General features: G+C 41.9%; 1 protein-coding gene across 4 annotated transcripts in view; it reads right to left on the reverse strand.

Moving 5' to 3' along the window:
• Pde7b (phosphodiesterase 7B) overlaps positions 1-25156 on the reverse strand; it is a 334788-nt gene that overhangs the window by 28186 nt on the left and 281446 nt on the right. For all 4 annotated transcript variants that reach the window (XM_085842676.1, XM_021174159.3, XM_021174160.3 and 1 more), the window contains 5 exons: positions 16937-17088; positions 14423-14486; positions 12407-12502; positions 9729-9829; positions 8007-8138 (listed from right to left, as the gene is read on the reverse strand). In XM_085842676.1, coding sequence (XP_085698802.1) covers positions 8007-8138; positions 9729-9829; positions 12407-12502; positions 14423-14486; positions 16937-17088 — 545 coding nt within the window. The remainder of the gene's footprint in view (positions 1-8006; positions 8139-9728; positions 9830-12406; positions 12503-14422; positions 14487-16936; positions 17089-25156) is intronic.

The following is a 25156-nucleotide window of genomic DNA, read 5'->3' on the forward strand; positions in this document are numbered from 1 at the left end:
GGACCCAGACCTCCAGGGCAGAGAGTAGCTGGGTATAACATGGGATTTTAAAAAATATTTCCAGCAACATATGTATATATACCTGTGTATGTAAGTGTGTGCTTCCTTATATATGTGAGTGTGCCTGTGTATGTATGTGTGTGCCTGTGTCACCTGTGCTTGTACCTGTGTGGAGGCCAGAGAAGTACACTGGATATTCTTTATTGCTGTCTGTCTTATTCCAAGAAGGCTGTCCCTTTGAACCTGGAGCTAGGCTGGTGGTGAGCAAGCCCCAGACAGCCTCCTTCCTACCTCCAGTGCTAGGGTTATATTCATGTATTGCCACACCCAGCTTTTCACTCGGTGCTAGGAATTCAAACTCTAACGTCCTTATGCTCACTTAGCAAGTGCACTTACCCACTAGGCCATTTCCTCAAGTCCCAGAATTTTAATGGCATATATTTATATCTGTGAAATCTTCTATTATAATATTACCATCATTCTCTGCAACAAAAATAGGGCTATAAGCTGAAATTCTAATTTAAAAATTTTTCCTAATTTGGGCCTATAAGAATTAAATAGTTTTCGAGATTGAGTTTATAGTGAAATTGTTATTAGTAACTAACTGGCCTTTAAAAGCACAGGAGTATTGCAAATTTGGAAAAAATTATGCTAAGTAATCAAAGTTATTGGTGTTCATTTTAGGAGAGCCATGTGGGTGGGATTCTGGAGCCTCAAGCAAAGGAGACAATTTGATATTTCTAAAGGTTCAACCTCAGAATAGGTAAGAGGCATGCCTGTCTTCCGTAAGATGGAGAAGGGTGATCGTGTGAACTGGCTGAGGGAGTAGAACTTTGACTTGATAGCCTCGCTGGCCAACTCCAGGCAGGCTAGTGGGAAGGTCTGAGCATCGGCTCTGTATACTGTTCAAGCCTAAGCACTGCGTACAGGCCTTCCTGCATTCCCAAAAGCACACATGCACGTTTGGAGATTTCTGCTAGCCACGACCACCATGGAGGACAAGGGGCATGTCTTATTCATCTCTGTACCTTAGCAGAGGCCACAGTGCCACACAAAGAAGTAAATGCTTGTTGAATTGGTCAGTATGAGCAGTACCTGCACCACAATGTTTAAAGGTTTAAAGAATTATTAAAAGAAAAGGCAACAGGATTTGAATTTTAGGCCAATCTCTGGCAGAAGCCAGACTTGGAATGTTCTGTTGTGAAATCCTTAGACTTTTGTTCAGGGCAAAGATATTTTTAAATTATTATAGCAATTGGCTCTTCTTCATTACATGTTTGCAGATAACCGGATAAGTGACTCCAGGAGTAAAAAATGAGGTAGTATATGTTAATTGCAGAGCATACGTAAGACCATTATAAAGAATTTTAAAATCATTCCAACCCATCCTGCATAGATTACTCAGTTTACACGACAAACATCAGGAAAACCAATGGAATATTCACTAACACTAGCCATGTGCTGGACACTAACAGAGAGTGAATCCATGCCAGAGATTGCTGTCCATCTGAGATGTGGGCATCTCACCAGGCAATGGCAGTTTTGATGTTACACATGGGAATAAGGAAAGAGAACACAGCTTGTGCAGGAGACACAGGGAGGATGGATCTTTAGAGGCAGGAGATTTCAAGGAGGAAAAGATGTGCAAGATGAGATAGGAGGTTGAATGAGCCAGAGTGGACCCAGAGATTATATTCCTTACACTTGAGCAGAATACACCACATGATAACGCTTTTGATTACAAATGGGCAGGAGGAGGAGGAGTGTGTGGAGACCTGACACAAGAGATACTTTCTAACGCTCGTCTCTGTTTGATTGTATATTTTGTTACAGAAATGGTCACATTATAAGAGACCACATGCTTTGCTTAGTTATTTTCTATTTTGTCTGGGAGAATGTAGACATTTTTATTTGCTTTGGTCATCTTCTGCATTCGGGTACCTGGCATATATTCACAAATATTCATTGAATGAATGGAGGAATGAGAGATGTGTCAGAGAAATAATAAGTATTTCTGATTTGTGATTTACTGAGGCTGGAAGGGGATATGGTGGGAAGAAGGGCTTGGTGGAAGGAAGGGGATATGGTGGGAAGAAACCTATACACAAGGTCTGGCTCTTTACACAATCTTGGAGATCATCTTTAACAGGAGTCTGCGTGGCCGGAGTTGGGTTTGAGGAAACTCCTCCTGGCTGCACAGTAGGGAAAGTATTGTGACCACGCAAAACCCAGTAATGTGGTTACACAGAGGCAGGGAGAGGTCTGTGTCCCGAAACAAGGAAATCAAGGGTCACATCAGACCCTTTCTAGGAACACAGAGATGGCAATGGCTTGCCCTGCTACTGGAGCAGCCCTGCTGTGATGGGCGTATCTGACCTTCACAGCGGCTCATCCCATAGTCCCAGAAAAGTAAACTGAGAGGAAGAAGAAGACAAAGTTCAGAAATGGCCAGTGGGCTGTGAACATACGATAGGATGATCCCACCCTCATGTCCCTGATACCCTAGCCAGTTTGGGAAAATATATCAGGCAGTGAAAATATAGCCAGTTTGGGAAAATATATCTGTCTGCCCTGGAGAAGGGTCACTTCAGCAATTTCACGTTGTCCCAGTGACAATATGTATTCATATCTCAGACTCCACACATTTGCAGTTTTAGAATAGTCTTTAAAATTTTTTTTTACCTACTATTTAGTGTATGTGTGTGTGTACGCACTCGCGAGTGTGCATGCGTGCTGTGTGTGCGTGTGTGCGAGGTAGTCTTCTGTGCACGTGCATCTAGAGCTTACTGACTGACCTTAGGTCCACGAGAGTGGCAGAGTCTCAGGCTTCCTCTGCTTCCCCTGTGCTGGGGTTAACCAGCTCTCATGTGGGTGCTGGGGATTCAGGTGCTGCCTCTCATGCTTGCCTGGCAACCAGGCAAACCATCTCCTGAGCCCAAGAGTAATCTTTACCTTACTGCTGAAGGAATAAACTTCCACCTTTGTGGCCCGAAGAACTATTAGAATTTTAATGTGGAAAACCAAAACCCTTACCACATTGACGGCAAAACAACCCCCCTCTGTTTTTCTTTTCTGAATTACCAATTACAGTATGTCGCAGAGACAAAAACAATCTCTTTGATTGCTGACATTTAATAAACCACCAACACAGGTTTTCAAATTAAATCAAGAGGCTGCCTGTCAAAGAGTATGTGACACAGCTGAAAGAGTATGTGACATTGCTGCCATGTAAGGTAGCTTTTCTTCCTTCCTTCCCTCCCTCCCTCCCTCCCTCCCTCCCTCCCTCCCTCCCTCCCTCCCTCCCTCCCTCCCTCCCTCCTTCCTTCCTTCCTTCCTTCCTTCCTTCCTTCCTTCCTTCCTTCCTTCCTTCTTTCCTTTTTCTTTTTTTCTTTTTTCTTGTTGTGGTAATGGGGCTTAAACCTAGGGCCTTGTGCAGCAAGGCAATCTCTCTATAACTGAGCTATAGCCCCAGTTTTCCTTTTCCTTAATATTTTGACACGGGGTCTCTCTAAATTGCCCAGGCCAGCCTTGAACCTTCAATCCTGCTGCTGTCATCTCCTTGGGTAGCTGGGATTGCAGGCTGTGCCACTGTGGCGGGCTGTTCCCATTCTATTTACTGCATGCTTTCTCTGATGGGAATACTTAAGAGTGATGTTGATAAACTGAGAGTCTGGTATCCAGAGGTCAGATGCGTCCCCTCTTTTAAATCTCGAGGATATGGGAAGAAAAACAACATCGTGGATCCAGTTTGTGCTTTCATTCTTAATTGCTCACAAAATGACTCTGGAAATAACAGTTTCTGCCTGGCTCTCGCCTAACAAACCGAATGGTCTCCTTGGAGACACCCCTAAGGCCTCGTCTGGGTGTCTCGGAGGAAGAGGAACATCTTGAGTTCAAGATAAGATCTTGGTCGTTGACAAACCTCTCATCCTGCTTTAGAGCTGCTTGACTCTTCTTTCCTTCCTTCATATATATAATCTGCTCAAACCAATTTTGACTCTTCCTCACAGAGTTTAATATTCTACCCAGAATACCTTTTATCCTGCAGAAGTTGTAAGACTATGAATAATCTTTCTTTCTAATTACATAATTGAGGAGCAGCCTTAGAGACATTGCTCCTGAACTGTCAGCCTGGTGTGTGTGTGTGTGTGTGTGTGTGCTCGCGATTTAGTCATTTAAAATAAAAGGGAAGCCAGGCAATGGAGGTGCATGCCTTTAATCCCAGAACCCAGGCAGGAAAGGATCTCTGTGAGTTTAAGGCCAGCCTGGCCTAAGACTCTACAAAATGAGTTCCAGGACAGCTAGGGCTGCACAGAGAAACAGTGCCTCCAAAAATCAAACCAAACTAACGAACTAACTAACCAACCATCTGAAGTTTAAATTGTTAACCCACACCCCCAATTGCCTGAAGCAAATGGCTAGATATACCACCTACACTTCTACTAAATATCAGAGAATGGGATAATTGTAAAGTTTCATGGGAGGTTTAATCATTAAATTATCTATGTAGCCATCTGTACGTAGTTAATACGTAGATAGGACCTATCAAGAAGAAGTGCATTTTAAATGAAACTGGAGTCGACTCTCTTTGTAATTGTGGTAACCACTCTTAAATCTGATGCATACACTTTGCAGGTCACCAAGCCTCTCTGTGCCTCTGTGTGTATGATGAATAACGTTGGCACGTAGGACCATAGACAGTGATTGCTGGGGTGTTCCTCTCACGTGCTTCCGTCCCTCGCCTTCCTCTCACGTGCTTCTGTCCCTCGCCTTCCTCTCACGTGCTTCCGTCCCTCGCCTTCCTCTCACGTGTTTCCGGTCCCTCTTGATCTACCTTCCTTGACAAATGACTGCTTTCACTCCGAGTGAGGCGCTGGGAAGGAGTGCCTGCAGCGTCTTCACATTGCCCCTGATTGGCAAGTCAGCTTGAGAACCTGGTCTAGACTGCAGATGATGAGATGGGCCGGTGCCCTCTGCTGACCCCACCTCTGCTCCAGCTGCCCTGGCTCTCACCTTATCTCAGGGCAAAGGCATGCACCACCGAGTGGGGCGTTATGCCATGATCTGCATCAGAACTGAAGGAGAAGCCATCAGAGGGAGGAGCGGAGGCGGTCTTACACTTTATTTACCGTCAGTCTGGACTACAGTGAAGTCACGCACAGGGTGTTCTCACAGCTGCATAAATTATGGCTTCTCTCCTATGTGGTACTCTTGTTGATTAAATGTGTAAGCAAGTGTATAGTTTTTGTGCTTATTTGTATTTGTAACTTGTACAATGTTTTTGAGCCCTCTTCTAAATTGTCCCATTCCAGTCTCCTTTTTCCTGTCAGGGATCAGATGACAAGATCGTTGTGTCTTCTGGAGAGAGCAGTATCTCACTTTACTGCACCAAGAAAAATCTTTAAAAAATTACACCTATATATGTTCTTTAGCTAATTCTTCAACCCCCTTTCAAATTAGAATTACATTTGTCAGGATAACTCTCATTTTGAGCACTTGAATTTGAACTAATGCTTAGGGCAGAGAGTATGTCCTATTCATTTTCGGACTCCCAGGTTCCCCACTGATCTATGCAATAAAAAAGTCACCAGTTAATAACATACGAGACTACATTTTGCATCGAAAATCCTGGAAATTTGATTGTATTAGAATATTTGCTTTTAATAAAGAGAACAAAATAAAAATTACTAAACATGACCTGTACTTCTAAAACTTTGAGTAAACAATTTATTATAGCTGGATGGTGGTGGCACATGCCTTTAATCCCACCACTCAGGAGGCAGAGGCTGGCAGAGCTCTGAGTTTGAGGTCAGCCTGGGCTAGAGAGCAAGTTCCAGGACAGCCAGGGCTACACAGAGAAACCCTGTCTTGGAAAACAAAACAAAACAAAAAGAATTTATAATTTGAGAAAGTCTTCAGTACCTGAATCAGATCGGAATGTCTGTCTTGAGATTCTATTTTTATTAATTACTGGTAAGACTTAACTCTTTGTTATTAATAATATCTAACATCTTTGGTTTTATGGTTTTAGCATCTGGAATACTTGCCTCTGATTTGTCTGAAGGAGAAAACAGTTTATATCTCTCAAAATATTTATCTCTGTGTGTGAGTGTATGTGTATATGAGTGTGTGATTTTGTGTGTGTGTGTGTGTGCAGGCACGTGGGTGTGAGTGTATGTATGTGTATATGAGTGAGTGAGTGAGTGTGTGTGTGTGTGTGTGTGCAGGCACGTGGGTGTGAGTGTGTGTATGTGTATATGAGTGAGTGAGTGTGCGTGTGTGTGCGTGTGCGTGTACAGGCATGTCCACATGTGCAGGTCAGAGGATAACTCTTCAGAATCATTTTTCTTTGATTTGATTTGATTGGATTTGATTTGATTTGATTTGATTTCAATCATTTGCCCCCTTGAGGTATGTGGGTATTGAACTCAGGATAACTCAGAAGTGAGCGACTCTACTCACTGAGTCATTTCTCTGGTTCATATTGTGTCTTTTTATACACTACATGCTAAAGTGTACTTTTATAACCTTTATTTTAAAGTACAAATGAGTCAATACCAGTAGAAACTTTGTTGTTATGATTTTGTAGGATAATAAGAAGCTAGAATGATGTAGGTTTTCACATTAGTAGGGATCGGTCAAGCAGCCACAGCTAATGGATGTCCTTTGTCTCGTGCATGCATTTGAGAAAGTCTGTGTTGGCAGGGACAGAAAGTTTCCTGGGTTGTGGGGGTTGGGTAACTCAGGACAGTCATTTATTTCTTCCTCCCTATTCAAAGGTCTGTGTTTTCATCAACCAACAAAGTTAGCACCTGAGATGGGTTTTGGAAATAAGTTTCATTTTGTTTTGTTTGTTTTGTTTTGTTTTGTTTTGTTTGAGACAGGGTGTCTCTCTCTCTATTGTCCTGTCTGTCCTGGACCTGTTTGAAACCAAGCTGTCTTTGAACTCACAGGGATCCTCCTGCCTCTGCCCAGCTTTTTGGTTTATTCTTAAGCTCACCATAAAAACAAAACCAACAAAAACCAATTGTATCTGTAAGTGCTGGCTGATTGGCTGGGGGTCCAATGACAAGCACAATGCTGGCTTCTATGTGCACACTTGGTTGGAGAAGGGCTTTCTCCAGGTTCCACTGGTACTTTATTGGAAATAAGTAAATTCCTGAGCTGAAAACTCCTGCTTAATGGAGCTGTTATATGACCATCTATTAGGAGCTCTTTTTTATTTTTAAAATCATACAATTAAAACAAAATCTAAAGTTGGAATGGATGACTCCCTGGTATGAATTCCACTGAAAACTTGCATCAGTGTACAGCTGAAATTCTAGCACTTGAGAAGCCGAGGCATGAGGGCTGAGAATTTGAGACCATCTTGAGCTACATAGTAAGTTTGAGGCTAGTCTGGCTCATGTGAAACCTTACCTCAAAACAAACAACAACAAACGAGAAGGTTAAGAGTATTTTGAGAGTAGTGATATAGGACTTAATATCTTAAATGATATCACTGGTAAGAGTTCTTTAGGCCAGCAAATCATACTGGGGAGATAATTTAGAACAACAAAATACATCTCTTATCTTTTAACATAGCTTTTACTCCAAGGCCAATAAAGTTTAGAAATGGGTCCAAAGACTCAAATCTGAATTAGAACCAAACGTAGGAAATAGGTATTTAAGATCTGTAAGATACGGCGTAGGGATATGACAGTCTCCATGGAGATACATACTTTAAGCCACAGGAAGGTAAGTTCATGGATCCTGTTGACTTAGGACCGTTTCAAAGCTACTTTGGAACAAACTGAGTTTTTTGAATATCTTTGTACATCAGCTTAGCTTTCTTCAGGGGATAGCCTGGCTCTAAATCAAACCATGATCTTTGGATGTGGTCTGCTTCACTGAGGTTGACCTTCATCGAGGGCCATCTTTTAGGGCAAGAAGAAGGCTCAAGCTGTGTACTTATGGCAACTGACTCCCCATTCCGCTTTTTAATTTTTAATTTTCTTTTCTCTTACCTGATACAGGTTGGCAAGATGGTGGTTAGTTTTGATCAAAAATGGCTGGTTGACCCCTGGGTGGTCCACGTCATGAGCTGCTGCAGCCAGTAGTCCAAGCATGATGTCCAGAGGTGTGAGGAAGCTTGCCAACTGTTAAAAAAATAAAATCCAGAGATTGATTGTTATCTGCCGATAGAAGGGCAGTTGATGTGTCTAAAGCAAACAGAATGAAGTACTGTTTGAGCCTGCTAGCCAGACCTCTGCTCATAAGCTTTACCATTGCAGTGGTGTAGCCTGTGGGGAATAATGATGGCTGGTGGGCAGGAGAGGCAGTGCAACCAGACTCACCCAGAAAGTAAATTGCAAATGGAGAAACGACTTAGTGAAAGGAACAAACAGACATAAAGAAGTATTCATATGTGTTTCTTTGTTTAAAACATTCATTTAAAAAATTACTATTCTCTCTGTCTCTCCAACACCCCCCCATGTGTGTGTGTGTGTGTGTGTGTGTGTGTGTACAGGCCTGTGCATCCCATGGCATGTGTGTGGCCTTCCACTTTGGGATCTGGGGACCAAACTTAGATTGTCAGGCTTTTGCGACAAGACCTTTTACCTACTGAGTATCTAACCTGCCTGCTCTTAATCCTTTTTTTAAAAGCCCATATTAGGGACTGGACCTAGGGCCTCTCCCATACTTGTCAAGCACACTACCACTGAATTTAGCCCCCAGCCCTGGTGCATTTTAACAAATATATGTCTTTGCCATCTCTTTGAAAGAAGTAGATTGAATTGCAGAATTTGCATACTTCCTCAATATGGAATCAATAAAGGGTCGGGATGTATGAGAATCTTTAAATTTTGGCCAACCAGGAAAACGAACATGACACTGGGAAGTCTGATTTAAAAGGTGGAAGTATGTGATGTAGATTTTGGACTGCTTGGAGGCTGGAAAGGCCTTTGGCTTACAGGTGTGCAGCATCCTTCCAGCGTCACCCCAGGAAGCCTTTGTGTTTAGTGGCTTATGCTGAAGCATCTATGTATTTAATGAATTACTAAAATTGATGGAACTAAGCAGATTCTTGGGTTTGAATATTATTTAAAAAAAAACTTCAAGAAAATTCCTACTGTATATTATACCAAAACTCTATTTTTTTTAATAGTGAGGAACTGCCTTGATTGTAACAACCATTGTATCACACTATCATTATGTCTTTAATTCTCTGACTTTGGGTTGGTTCATTGCATCAGAGCATGCTTGCTAAGAGATATTGGACATTCCCAGATTTTCCTGGATTCTGAATCAAAATTTCCCATTGGCCAAGTAGAAACTGGACTTGCAACTGGAGCTTCTGAACCTATTTATTGGTAAAAAAAAAACACAAGCTGGGAAGTCTTTTCCAGTTAAGCTCAGTGCTGGCAGTGTTTATGGTAAAAGCCCATCGCAAAGTGGTGGTCTTTGGGACCACTGAGGAGATGTAGGCTGGGTTTTATTTTTCTGGCCTCATGCAGCCTTAAAAAATAAAATAAAAAAAAATCAGTGAACTATGAAAGGAAATATCAGAAAATCCACATCTCTTTTCATGGATGTGATAAGATTTTCAGAGTGGACACTGAAAATGTTAGTATACATAATTTGCATTCATATTGTGAAGGATTCCTAACACTGGGTACTTTGGTGCTAAGCAATATGCTGACTTGGCATCTCCCAATGGCTGAGGAGGCTACTAGGTCTTGCTTTACCTTTGGCTCCTTCAGGTAACAGTGCATGGCCTGGGTGACGTCGGCTGCATGGACAGCATTGTGGTATGGGTTGTGACCGTGGTAATCCTCCTGAACCATCACTAGGAGGAAACAGAAAGCTTAGTCAGCTAACATCACGGTAAGAATGGCATAGCAGGTAAGACTGACTTGAGGTGCTTCTTGCTTAAAAGTATCAGAGCTTCTAAAGTGCACAGTCTGAGGAATCCTTTAAAAAAGAAGGTGGGCTGCAAGCCTTGCCTGGCATCTTGGGTGTTTGTAATGGGGAGGAAAGGGAGAGAAAGGCCAGAGGATCTGTGCAGTTTTGGGAATTTTTCACCTCTTCCACAGATCACCCCTTTCTGGCATCTCATGAAGGCTCTCATTCACAGGAAAGATAAATATGGAGAGGAAAGGACTACTTTATTTCATACCATCTTTCAGTTATCTAAAGTCTGTTGCCATTAGTAATGTGCCATAGATGATGCTCTCTTTCAGCGTCCTTGTGTTTTGGATTTCTGCTGTCCAGTGATTGGATTACCACTTGAATAACAAACAGTCATCAAAACAGATCTTAGCCTCCGGCAGGTAGCTATTCCAGAGCTGCACTGAGCCAAGTGGGGCCTCCTTGGTTCATGTCTCCCCTATTTGGAGCATCATCTTTCATGCCCCTCCAGTGCAAAGCAGGAAAGTACCACGTCCATGAAAGGCAATGGTTTTGGTTTGCTGCTTATAGGAGAAGCCAATACCCGCTTCAGCATATAGCCAAGTCAATGCTTGGATGAAATATATTCAGTGTGTATAGAGTGTCCAGACTTACAATGGCCATATTCATTTAGTGTTGCTTCAAACCTGGCTCCAGATTCTGCTGTTAACTCAGATGCCAAGGCTGTATTTCTTACATGTTTTGGGGGCACACATGTGTCCAAAGAATCTGTATCTCTTTAGACCAATCAACATTATTTGGCCCCTTTCACGGCCATTACTTTGCTCAGGCAATTAGAATGCAATCAGCCTGAGGTTGTTTATGCCTCTGGAAAGGAGCCAGTTTGTGGCTGGTTGGTTACACATGTCTCTGCTATGCGGCATGCACTTTTTTATTCAGTAGGCTTGTTTCATATCATATGTAAACTCCAGCTCTGACACTTATCGGTGATGTGTAAATTACTTAACCATAATCCTCAACTTTCTTAGAACAATGCCCTGAGTCCAAGTGTCGCTGCCTTTGAATGGTCCATGTGTTAATGCATGCAGTCCTTGGAAGAGGATGCAGGAGAGGTAAGTGCCATGCCTGGTGGCGGGTGCTGCTTTTATGTTCCTTCTGATGGTACCGAGTCAACTTTAGAATTCCTGGTCACACTGTCACATGACAAGTGTGGTTTGAACCGGAAATGTACTAAATGGCAGAGGCAAGCAACCCGGTGACTAGGAATCTATTTTGGAGAATTCATATGAGGAGATAAGAAAATTCACAGAACCAAAGAGGAACTGGGCTGCTTTTAGAGAAAAACCCATGGCCGCTGTGGTGGCATGTGTAAAGATGGCGGGCTTTGACCTGCATGCGACTTGAGGTCTATCGCTTACTAGTCATTAGCCTTGGGAAAGTAGTGAAACTTCTTGGTTGTCCTTTATAACTGGAACAAGTGGTGATAACAATGTCCAGCTTGTGGGTTTCTTCAAACAATTAGAAGTGATTTACCTAAAGTGTTCCACCCACAGTGGTGGAATGTAAACTGTCGTTAATAATTCATTTTAAGGATTTTCAGCAAATTGTGTTGTGATCATCATTATCTCATTGGGATTCTATTAGTATAAGAGCATGTCAGAATTGTCCTGACACCTATATACCCTTGGTGGTCTTTTTATAGATCCTTAATTAAGGACACTAGTTGGTTACTCAATACCAAATGGTCAGCCCTGAAATGATGCATACAAGTAACATTTACAGCAGGCTGTATTTGTGCATTTAGGAATATGAATGTATGTGTGTGTGTGCGCAGTGTGGTGTGTGGATATGTGTGTGTGTGTGTGTGTGTGTGTGTGAGAGAGAGAGAGAGAGAGAGAGAGTATTGTAAGCATAACACATTAAGCTAACAACTCATCAATGACTTAGGACAGATAAGTTATAGTTAAAAAGTAAGATTAAATCCATTAAGATTAATTTGAGGTCTTTTTTTTAAAAATCATGCTGTGGTTAATACTTTATTGATTGAAAATTATTTTTTTTGAGGTTATAATATATTTACATCATTTTTACTTCCCTTTTCTTCCTCCAACCCCCCATATACTTTTCTTTGCTCTCTTTCAAATTCTCTCTCTCTCTCTCTCACACAGACACACACACACACACACACACACACACACACACACACATCCACACACCACACTGCACACACACACATACATTCATATTCCTAAATGCACAAATACAGCCTGCTGTAAATGTTACTTGTATGCATCATTTCAGGGCTGACCATTTGGTATTGAGTAACCACTAGTGTCCTTTGTCCCCTGTGAAGACTATCTCTCCCATTCCCAGCTTTCCTTGGTTATCTGTTGCTGTCTGTGGAGGGCTGAGGCCTCGTGGGCTGTCTCCCATGTCTTGTCTGTTGAGTCCTCTGTTCAGCTCATGTTTGTTGATATTTGTGGTTGTATAGGGACATGCAAGAAAAAAGACTTACCCAAAAACCTGTGCAAGGTCACCATATCGAGCTTGAAATGGTGGATGAGCCCATGGGAGTTGAAGAGGTGACACAACAGAGTTACTAGACTGTTCCCTGCAGAGGAATAGGCACTCACATTATTTTTATTAAACAACCAACCAACCAGCAACAATAACAACAAAACCCTAGCAAGACTGAAAATAAGATTTAAATTCTCCAAAATAAGGTTTCTCTGATAGAATAATTCCCCACTTTTCATTTGAAATTATATATATTGCAATCTTTTTCTAGGTTTCTCATATTGTATATATAAAATTAGCTCCCATCTTCTTATATCAGAGGAAAAGAAATTATTAAATGAAGGAATTTGTTTACAGAGTATGTATGTGTAATTTTAAAAACACATGGACCCTCAAAATATGCTTTAAGTCACTTCCAATTTATTTTTCACTGTAGAGATCTTTAAGTCACTACATTATTCAACAATAGTAGTCCATTCGTCCTATGACACTTATCCAAGAGAAGACTGACTGAGATACTTCACAATTCAGGCAAGAAGAGCTGCAAAATTAAAGCTATAATAACAATATTCAAGGTTTATTATAAATTTAGTTAAAGTATGAATTATTAAGATAAAGTCTCATTATATTGTAGTCCAGGATAACCTCAAATTCATGTTTCAATAGCCTCAGTTTCCTTGGTGTCACCATGCCTGGGTGACAGGTATTTTTAATACTTAAAAAAAAGTATTACAGAGATTATTTAAGATTTTGCAATGGGTCAAGAGGTTGCCCAATTGTCTTCAGTGGAATCTGAGTGTTGCTAGAGAACATTTGTTTCAAGTTACTGGTTCAGTGGATCTCCACAAATTTGATTATCTTGGTGCTATTTCATAACTCTTTAATAAAGATAACAGATAGCACTGTAAACAATCCTTGTCCATACACTTATAACTGAAGTTAGTCTTGTGGCATTTCACAGCTGTTTATAAAAGAATGTTAGTGTGTCTTTGTGTGTGTGTTTCTTTTTGGTTTACTTTTGAGCTGTTGTGATAGGTTAACGGCAGGCTAATGAACAAGATAGACAAAACCTTTGATGACTTCATTTCCCATTTCTGTATCAGTCACGATTATACGTTTTTCAAATACCACTTAAGAAGTTCTTTTTCTCGCTGCTAATTTCAGATATCAGTACCCATTTCTAGCTGATCCAAACAGGAACACTGAAACACGGACTCCACCCATAGTGTGTATTTCAGTTAGCTTTCCATAGAGTAAACATCCAAGTCCTGATGTGACACTGCATATCTTATAGCACATTGCTTGTCAACTCAAACGGTGTTGAGAAAACTTTGGGCAATGACTTGATGCACACATAAGGCAGGTGATGGGTCAGACCAACATCATCAACGTTAAATGACATCTTTCACTGCCTAACACTATCTATACTTTTTAGTAGGTGGAGTAAATTGTATTTGATTATTTTGTTAGGTAAAGCTTTTATTAGACTTAAGACATGAAAGAAAGACTTAATGGGAATGTTTAATTTTCAGCTACTGCCTAAGCTTTTACTTTTCCTGGAAGTTGCTTTCTTCTGATGATGCCAAACTTAGCCGAGCAATCCCTGCAATGGGCAGAGTCAGCTTAAGAAGCGGCAGTAAGCATCTTGTCAGTAAGAGACAGGACGAGTCGGATGTGCTTCTGTGAGCTCACTTTTCAGTGACTAACAATGAGTCTGGACATTTGGACATGACCAGAGTGTGCTGTGAGGAAAGAGTGCAATCTGTGGTTTCCTGGTTCTTTAGAGATCACAGTTCAGGAGGAAAGCATCCTAACATGCTAAGGTCAGATTTGGTCCCCCTTCTTTATCTGTATTAATTTCCCCTCCCTGGTCTGCCCTGATTGACTATAGATTTATGAAGGTGGGAAAAGAAAGGGGAAAAAGCAATTTGTCTCAACATACAAATTGTTTCTCATGAGATAAATCCACTTTATGGTGTGCATTTTAGTGAGAATTCTTTGGGGGGTAACTTACCATTTGTCAAGCGATCAAACAAGAAAATGTCGAAGTCCCACGTTCCAACTTTGGAGAGCATGTGCTGAGAAGGCAAACAAAAATAATGCCCAAGTGAAGCTCACGGAGACGCAAACACTTACTTCTAGACATGATGATTTGGACAATTAAAAACTTGGAAACTGGAGCATTCTACTCTATGTACAACGGATTTGGGGTAAACCAGATTTTGCTCCATTCACTAATGTCAGCTCAAGGGGCAGGCTCTGAGTTTAAACTACCTGGTCTATTATCAGCCACTTTTCTTCCTGCTGTTGGACCTTCATTCCATCCTTAACTTCTCTGACTCTCATCTGAAAAACTGTGGCTGCTACCATCTGCATGAGAGGGTTGTTTGTAGGGGTAGAGTAAGGTAGTGCTATGTGCCTCAAGGGCCTGTCACGGTACTTATTCACAGGGAGCACAGGTACAGGTGTCTGTTAAGCCAGGGGTGTGTGCTGTAGGGAGAAGCTTTTCCACGTTTTTGTTTTTCCTGTTTGTATTTGTGGTATTTGAGATTAAACCTAGGCTCTCCATGCCAGACAAGAACTTGACCACTGAGCTACAGCCCCAGTTCTTAGAATAAAAACTTGAAAACAGAGCGAAAAACATTGCTGAGCACATCATGTGCTTAGGGTGGACTGCATGCAAAATTAACTGGATAGGAAACCGAACAGTGAGGAACTGACCTTGCCAGATAATTTGAAGACCTACTGTGTATAATGAAGACTTTTTTTTTTCTTTATTAAAAAGTAAGCTGTGTTTAGAATTAAATGTGACATAAGGGTTGAGGTAGTTAACTCTTTCTGTACCGTAGTTCCTACAATTCCATCCGTCTCTTGTTGAAGACAGTTGAAGTCACTAATGCAAGGACTAACTCAGGATTCTCTCTGCCCCTGAGTGATTCTGTGTCCTGTGAAAAGTCCAGTGCCTTCTATGGTTTGCTCATATGACTTCTCAGCCCTCACAATGTATTCAAGAAACAAAGGGATAATTGTCTGTTTGGAGTGAGTCTTTACCCAAATCCTCCAATGTGAAAGGCAGGGTCAGGCCCTGTCTTCTGTCAGGCAGACTTCTGGTCTATTATTTTTTTCTATAACTCAACATCACCTTTAAAAATGTGGCTGCCTAGAGGAGAGAACTCACCATGTCTGTCACTGACAGTGCAGTGTTAGAAGTTATTATTGATCTCCTCTCAACAAACCAGCCAGCTACCCACCACCTGCCCATCAGCTGCCCATCAACCACCACCTACTAACCAACCATCTACCAACCAAACACCAATCGCACATGAAACACTAACCAACCAACTGACCAACCAACAGCCACCAACTACCAAACAACCACCAACTACCAACCATCAACCAACTACCAATTAATCAACAACTACAAACTAATCAACCAACCAACTTACAACCAACCACCACCAACCAACCACCAACTGCCAACCAACTAACCAACCAACCACCAACCAACCACCAACCAACCACCAACCAACCACCAACCAACCACCACCTACAACCAACCACCAACCAACCACCAACTACCAACCAACCAGTGATCATTTAATTTCACCCTTGGGATGTTGTAAAGTCTTATTAAAAGCCTTTTATCATTTTATAGACAGGATATTGGAATTTGGTTCCTCTGACACTATTTATTGTTCATTTTTAGTGGCATATATGTAGCAGTATATATCATTATATGGAGATACTATGTATCATGTAAGCTACACATGATTACTTTTGACCTTTGTGTTAAATGGTGGCAAGTTTAACCCTGAAATTTAAATTTCTTTGGCAACTTAGGCTGGAAGTAACTTAAATATTATTTTGAAACAATCACACATTGAGTTCTACCTCATTAGATCAATGTAGAGTGAAAAATAATTTATTATTAGGAGCTTTTTGAGTGGCTTAAAAACATCAATAGGCTTAATATGTGCACTGAGTGCCTAATGCAGAGTTGAGTGTTGCTAAGTACTGGAGATATTTCCAGTTGCCATTACACAAGGCAATTTGGTGGATTTAGAGATTTCCTTACACCCTGTGTAGTAGTCTTCCAGGCCAACATTTGCCTTTGTTTGGCATTGTATAAATATGTTCTACAAACTTATAAAAGTGGAAACAGCTAGTGTGTATTTAGCATGAGCACTTTAAGCACGGGGACATGCTTTCCCTCAGGATTGGGTGTGGAGCTCAGTGACATACTTACTTAGCTTGCATAAACCCTGGGTTTAATCCCCAGAACCCCTTACCCCCTAACTACAAAGATCGAATGTTATATCTAGAAAATCTTTAGTTACCTCTATGCAGTACATTGTTCTATAATCTTCATTTGGTGTTTGAGAAAATAAGTGTAGATGTGCTAAATAACAAACCCAAAGTCACAAAACCCCTGAGAGGCAGAGTAGGGTTCAGACTCAGGTGCTGTCTGCAGGGGTAAAGGCTCTTGGCCACTGCCTGCTGCAGAGAGACTTACAGGTAACTGGCTTACCCTTGCTTGCCCAAGGTAGTCTTCATCCAGCAGGTGGAGAGGGGCCTGCGGTATAATCCCTCGGAGAAGCCTAGATGCATGGAAGTATCTTTGAAAACTTAACAGTCTTTTCACCTTTTTCTTGGTGCCAATTTCCCCTGAGTGTGTTGTATCTGTGGAAAGGAATCATAGGCAGAATTCATGTGTTTAAAAAGAGGGATCATTTCTCTGAGTAAAGAATAATATATTCAAAGGAGAGACACTTAAAAAACACTTTAAAGGCTAAATCAAGTTGAATATGGTCTATTAACTTGATGTTGGAAATTCTCCTAATAAATGAAACAAACAACCAAATAAACAAGTGATCTTCCTGCCATTTCTTTCCTCTGTCCCTCTGGCTCTCTCTTCTTTTGGCAGGGTCTTGTATGTAGCTGAGGCTGACGTCAAAATCATGATCTTTCTGCTGAGGCTCTTGAGTCCTGGGATTGCCACACGTAGCTTAGTTTTTGTTACATATTTTGCATACACTTTTCTTATGTAATTTTGGATGACATGAACTGTATGAATTAAAAACTTCACGTTTTGGTTCGTTCATTTCTTCTATTCTCTTCAGATGTTAGAAGGCGGCTGGGAGAGAAATGTTTCCTGTTTTCTGAGGAATATCATTGACTAATGAGCAATGCTACCAAAAAGCAAAGAGGACGCATGGCCTGTGCCCTGTGCTCTCGTGCACTGGGAGGTGTAAGGGCTTTACTGGGCGGCAGAGACCAATCATGCTCACACTCATGTTCTGTGGACCTCCCAACACTTGATGACATTGTGGTGACTGCACAGAAACGGGACAGGTACCATATCTGGACGTCTCTTAAAGTATGTCTTATCTTAAATGAAACTCTCCAGCCACTCTTGAGCCACACAAGCGATGTCTTCAGCAAAGTTTAGATGTGGAGTCTGGTAGGAAAATGTATAGCTGATGTATAGAGTAATTCATTTTCTTCCATGTCTTCTCCCATCTTCCCATTTCCCCTATGGCACTCAAAATTACCACTAATGAGAAAAAGAAAGCCGGAGCAACTCCGAACAGTGAATGCCCATCTGCAACTCATTACTTGGCTGTATGGAGCATGGAAAAGCATAATTCAGGGCCACAAGACCAGCTCTGCTCTGAAAATGCTGCCTGATTAAAATTACTAGTATTTAAAGCCAATCTAGATTTTAACCCGTGGAAGAGGCAAACATACACGTGGAGATAAGAAGAGAGTAGCTGAGGTTGTGTTTGGGCCACATCTCAAGAATGCTACCTGTAACTTCATTCTGCAGACAGCTTCTCCTTTCTACAGTGAAACATCAAGTGAAAGTGCTCATTCGCTTACTAAACATAAAAAGTCAGAGCCGGGTGGTGGTGGCACATGCTTTTCATCCTAGCACTATGGGCCAGAGGCAGGTGGATCTTTGTAGACCACCTGTTCTACAAAGGGAGTTCCAGAACAGCCAGGGCTGTTACACAGAGAAGTCCTGTCTGGAAAAACCAACCAACCAAAACAAGCAACAAACAAACAAACAAACAACAAAGAAATCCGAATACCTTTTATGGGATATTCACTGTTCTAGACATTTCAGTGAGCAAAAACAAGATCTCTGCCCTCTTAGAAGGGACATGGCAGAGAGAGATTGACAATGTGTAACACAAAAGAAGACAAATAATAAAAATGAAGATAGATGTAATGAGGGTAATAGTTATGTGTGCACGCACGCGAGCGTGTGTATGTGTGTGTGTGTGTGTGTGTGTGTGCACATGCTCACAGAGAACAAGGGATCAGAAACTCCATCTCAGGAGCAGTCAGCACTGGCTTAATGAGAAGATAGAATTTCACTTAAATTAGAGGCACTGAGGGAATTAGCTGAGTAAACACCTTGGGATGTACCTTCCAGGTATAGAAACTGGATCAACCAACTACCAGGAATGGGGGCATGTCTAGGCTTTTGGAATGAGCACTGAAAGGAAGGAGCAGTCCCTGTGAAGAGGACAAGGAGGGTGTACTGAAGGATGAACTCTTGGAGCAGAGGCTAGCCTGGGAAGGAGATGTCTCAGGAAATTATTGAAATAGCCCAGTCAGGAGTGCTGACTGCTGATACTCAGTGGTGGCAGGGAAGGGCAGTGACAATTCTGCCATTTCAGTTTCTTTAAAAAACCCAGAACTGTTAAAAGAATATGTTTTCATTTTAATCTCAGGTGTGGGATACAGGGCTGCTTCAGATTGTCCGGAGCAGTTGACTAAGATTTGCCTCGGCAGGGGCAGATTCTGCCAGTGGCAGATGGTTTCTTAGATACTGTGACAGTTGGAATTAAGGGGACTTCTCAGAGGATATATACATGCTAGGGCCTCCAAGAGGCGGGATGGGTTGTTGATTGGTTGATTATTGCTTGGTTGCTGTTGGTCATGGTTTGCTAAGTAGTTGTGCACAAAGGAGAAAGAAGAAATTAGATATCCTAATGGTGAAGATCAAACTCACCTCAAGGAACTTGATATTCCTAATCATCAGGAAATGGTCTAACAATAATGTCACCCCCTTTCCTTTCTATCCTTTTCTCTCTCCTATCTAGAGTTCAGAGCTCGGAAGGGTGGGAAAAAGGTGGAAAAGGGTGGAAGAAAAAAAGAACTCACAAAGTAGCAAAAGACAGGCTACAGGAGAGAACATAGACATGGTGGAGATATGAAAGCTATTTTAGTTCTATCCAAGCTTTTTTGCTAGAATAGGTAGGAGAATGACCTGCTATCTCTTGAGATAGAGAAGGCTGCAGTGGGCCAGTTTTTATTTGGATGTCAAGTCCAGAGCTTGAGAGAGAAGGCAGGGCTAGAGGTACCGGGTGAGACTCAGATGAGGTCAGTCAGAGTGAATGTAAACATCCATGAGAATGACCAAGCCTGAGGTGTGGAGTGACTCCACCTCATCTTCAGAAGGGTACAGAGAAGAACAGAATTATGGGAGATGAGGAGGGGGAAGATGGAAAGCAGGGTAATGCCATTTCCTGGAAGCCTCTGAACAAACACAGCAGTGTGAGCCACTGAGTACTGACTGAACAAGCACAGCAGTGTGAGCCACTGAGTACTGACTGAACAAACACAGTGGTGTGAGCCACTGAGTATTGACTGAACAAACACAGTGGTGTGAGCCACTGAGTACTGACTGAACAAGCATAGTGGTGTGAGCCACTGAGTACTGACTGAACAAACACAGTGGTGTGAGCCACTGAGTACTGACTGAACAAGCATAGTGGTGTGAGCCACTGAGTACTGACTGAACAAACACAGCAGTGTGAGCCACTGAGTACTGACTGAACAAGCATAGTGGTGTGAGCCACTGAGTACTGACTGAACAAACACAGCGGTGTGAGCCACTGAGTACTGACTGAACAAACACAGTGGTGTGAGCCACTGAGTACTGACTGAACAAGCACAGTGGTGTGAGCCACTGAGTACTGACTGAACAAGCACAGTGGTGTGAGCCACTGAGTACTGACTGAACAAGCACAGTGGTGTGAGCCACTGAGTAATGACTGAACAAGCACAGTGGTGTGAGCCACTGAGTACTGACTGAACAAGCACAGTGGTGTGAGTCACTGAGTACTGACTGAACAAACACAGCAGTGTGAGCCACTGAGTACTGACTGAACAAGCACAGTAGTGTGAGCCACTGAGTACTGACTGAACAAACACAGTGGTGTGAGCCACTGAGTACTGACTGAACAAACACAGTGGTGTGAGCCACTGAGTACTGACTGAACAAGCATAGTGGTGTGAGCCACTGAGTACTGACTGAACAAACACAGTGGTGTGAGCCACTAAGAACTGAATGCTGTTATTGGTGCCAGCAGGAACACTGATGTCGTATATTTAAAAAAGCACACACTTTATTGAATGCACACACAATAACTCCCTCTAGAGGTGGATACATCTCTCACTCTGGGAAAGGACCAGTTATTGGACTAGGACAGAAGATGCCCATGTGAACTATGGCACACTGCACCAGAAAACAAGAATTTTAAACACAATGGGATCGTCTAAAAGATGGGTTGGTGAGATGGCTCAGTGGTGCTCACTGCCCAGTGTGATGATCTGAGCTGGACCTCCAGGGTTCACATAGTGGAAGGAGAGAACCAACTCCGAAAGATGGCTTCTGACAATGCATTCACGCTTGCGCGCACACAATATAGACAGGCGGCTTTAAGAGCTCCCTTTAAACAAAACAGAAAAACTTGAGCTTCAAAATAAAAGATGGAAGAATAAATTCCAAACCTCCAAACGAAACAAGAAAAAAAATCAATGAATTTACAGTGTAGCAGGCAAGTACTTAAGACAAGAGAAAGCTTTCTGCAGAGAGTGCTGACCAATAAATGCAGTGGAAGTAACAGGATGGGAAAATTGCCATTTTCAGCCATCAAGGTAATAACTGAATTGGGCCAGAATCCTTAATGGATATAACGATGATTAAGGAAAATTTAAAATGCATCAGGTAATTGCATAATACCACAGTATCTTTCTGCTTATTAATTGGACAGAGAAAACGGGCGGGCAGGTTTTGTGTGTGTGTGTGTGTGTGTGTGTGTGTGTGTGTGACTATGAAAAAGATACCTTCTTTATTAAGTATCCAACCCTTTCTCCCTATTCAGGGGAGAAACTGGCACTTCCTTACACGTTGCACTAAGGCACAACACCAGGGATGTAATGCTCCTGCTCAAATTGGAAAATGACCTGTTTAACAGAGAGGAAGTATCAGAAAAGTCCAGAGTGGAGGAGGGGGAGGAGGGGAGCAGTGTCAGGTGTTGGGGAGACAGGAGAGAGGCCTAGAGACCCAGGAGAATGAATGGAAATCTGCAGCTGCTGGGTGTGGGGGAATCTCTAGGAAGTCTCAGAGACCTGAGATGGGGAAGGCTCCCAGGAGTCAATGTGGGTGACCTTAGCCTAACACTGGGGGGACATGAGACCTGAAGAAGCCACTTCCTGCAGCCAGTGAAAGGATAGGGGGCACCAACCCACCCACCAAACTTTTCCACCCCAAATCTCTCCTGTCTAAAAGAAATGTAGGGACAAAGATGGTGCAGAGACTGAAGGAATGGCCAACCAATAACCAGCCCACCTTGAGACCCATCTCATGGTCAACCACCAATTCCCAATGTTATTAATGATACTCTTTGTGCTTATAGATAAAAGCCTAGCATAACTGTCCTCTGAGAGGCTCTACCCAGCAGACGACTGAAACGGATGCAGACATCCACAGCCAAACATTGGATGGAGATGGAGATTCCTTATGGAGGAGCTGGTGAAGGATTGAAGGAACTAAAGGGAATACAAACCCTACAGGAAGACCAACAGAGTCAACTAACCTGGACCCCTGGGAGCTCTCAGAGACTGAACCACCAACTAAAGAAATACAGGGGCTGACTGGGGCCCCTGGCACATATGTAGCAGATGTGCAGCTCAGTTTCCATGTGGGTCCCCCAACAACTGGAGCTGGGAGCTATCCCTAATGCGGTAGCCTGACTGGAATCCATTCCCCAATTGGACTGCCTTGTCTTGCTTCAGTGGGAGAGGGTGTGGCTAGTCCTGCAGAGACCTGATGTGCCACGATGGGGGATGGGGGGATTCCTGGGAGGGGAGCACCCTCTCACAGAAGAAGGGGAGAGGGATGGGGGAGGGACTCTGTGAGGGGGCAGCATTTGGGATGTAAATAAATAAAAGTTCAGGATGAAGGACACTTTTCACAGCATCTGGCCTAAAGTCTTGAAAGGATGTCACAAAAAATGCTATTTATGTAACAATAGCACTGGGTGCTATTTCACAATAATGGACCCCAGCGATACCGAACTAAGTACAATGTGTGGTTCTGAATTGGTGCCTGGAGCTGGAACAAACGTCCATAAACAACATTATTAAGATAACTTGTCAGCTTCGAATATGGGGTTGTCTATGTGTGGATAACATGGTACTGTGAATTTCTTACACTGTGATAAGGGAAGTCTGTAAGAGAATCTCCTTGTTCCTTGAGAGATACAGGCTGTAGTCTTTAGGCAAAAGGGTATGGTGCGTACAATTCTTCACTAAAAATAAGGCAAATTCTGCAAAATATGATGGTTGGTGCTGATGAAGAGTGCCAGGTTTGTCCTACTCTCGAAGACTTCCCACGCATTTGAAATTATTTTACAACCAGAAGTTTAAAATATGGTATGCATACATCCTACATACATGCATTGGGCTGCGTCATTTGTAGAAAAATGGGGAAAGTAAGATCATCATGTTAGTCAGATAAGTCAGAAAGAAAAATGCTGCATGCCTTTCCCATATTTGAATCTATATGGAAAACATATGATGTGGATGTAGCAGGACCTCCGGAGGGCACAGGAGAAAGGGAACAATATATGGCCGTGGATTAGAGTCATAGATGCTGTCCTATCTAGAAAATACAGACCCGGGGGGCCTTAAAAATGTTTCTGAAAAACTATGACTATCAATTTTTACAGGCTTTTTTTTGGCAATACAAAATAGAAAATAAAAACCACCTGAGAGATGGAGGGAGGGAGGTGCTTATGTTCTAGTGATGAGAGAGATGGAGGGAGGGAGGTGCTTGTGCTCTAGTGATGAGAGAGATGGAGGGAGGGAGGTGTTTATGTTCTAGTGATGAGAGAGATGGAGGGAGGGAGGTGCTTATGTTCTAGTGATGAGAAAGTTCTTCCCATAAGCTTTAGATGCTTTGGCAAAGTAGAAGTTTCTCTGAACCTTCATCCTCCCTCATCATACAGTTTCTCCGTCTTCCAGGAAAAACACTTAATAATTCATATGTTTTTAGGAGAAATTCTGCTGTTTAAAGGGGACATAGTTTCAGCTACACAAGACGGTAATGATGTGGAGATTGTTGTATAGCAATCTGAATGAATGTAATCATCCCTAATGGTACACTCAAACATGGTTAGTAGTGTGAATTCTATGTTATAGACACATTAGCTTAATTAAAAAAAAAACTCAAAAATTCCAAAGAAAGAAATTTCAGATGATTACAGGATGGTATAACATGAACCAAAGATAATAATTATGTTTTAATTATAAAATTTAATTTAATTTGTTTTAAAATTTAAAAAGATAAAGTTTAAAGGCTGGAAATGTGATAGAGTGCATGTACAGCACACACAAGATGCCAGGTTTGACACATACATGCACACACTTGTACACACAACACATGAACACCCCCCCAAGTACTTACTCATACACACACACACACACACATGTACATATATCCACCCCTTTAAGAGGAGAGAAAGCAGGAGGAAAGGCATCTGAGACTACGTCAGGATGGACAAGTCCTTAGAGAGCCTTACTGTGCAAGAATGAGGAATATGATTCTATTTCTATAGAGAATTGAGTCAATTCTTTCAATAAATAAAGGAAATCAATTTTCCTCCATATTATATAAACCAAATCTAAAAGGAAACTGCCACACAACAACCCACCCCCTTTTCATATTCTATAAACATTCTCCTGTTCTAAAACACTATAGGAAAATTTCTTTGTTACCCCCAATATGCATTTATTTATATATTGGAATTACAAATAGACAAGATAGCCATGAGCAGTGGACATACACCGCCTGATATCACAGATGAATTTATTTTAGTATATAGCACGACAGGCAGATTATAGTTAAGACAATGACTGCTAAATTGGGCTGCATATGGTAAACCTAGATGATAAGAAATATTGATTATTATTTATTAAAATCACCATTTTTTGATACAGGCTTTTATGTGTAACCCTTTTGTCCTGGAACTCATTTTGTAGACCAGGCTGGCCTCAAACTCAGAGATCTGCATGCCCCTGCCTTACAGGTGCTGGGATTAAAGGTGTGCACCACCATAATGAAAAATGACCACACTAATGGACAGATGAATTAATGGTCTGATGGTCAAATGTTAGCTCTATCTTTATTCTTCAACTGGAGAAGAAAAGAGCAAGACCTTTCTCCTAACCATCTATAGCTTCCCCTGTAGACACAATGTTGATCCACTTTGATTTTTATTTAATAGAAAAAAACCCTTAAAGTTAATTTTAGCTTTTACATTAGACTTATTCACACACACACACACACACACACACACACACACACACACACACAGTCACAAAGCTTATGAGTATAAATAAAAACCACTCTGTCCCTTCATGTCTTTTACAGAGAACTTAACATTTCCAC

The sequence above is a fragment of the Mus caroli genome, unplaced genomic scaffold (genome assembly GCF_978045245.1).
Source record: "Mus caroli unplaced genomic scaffold, Mus_caroli_1 scaffold_9, whole genome shotgun sequence".
Classification (NCBI taxonomy): domain Eukaryota; kingdom Metazoa; phylum Chordata; class Mammalia; order Rodentia; family Muridae; genus Mus; species Mus caroli.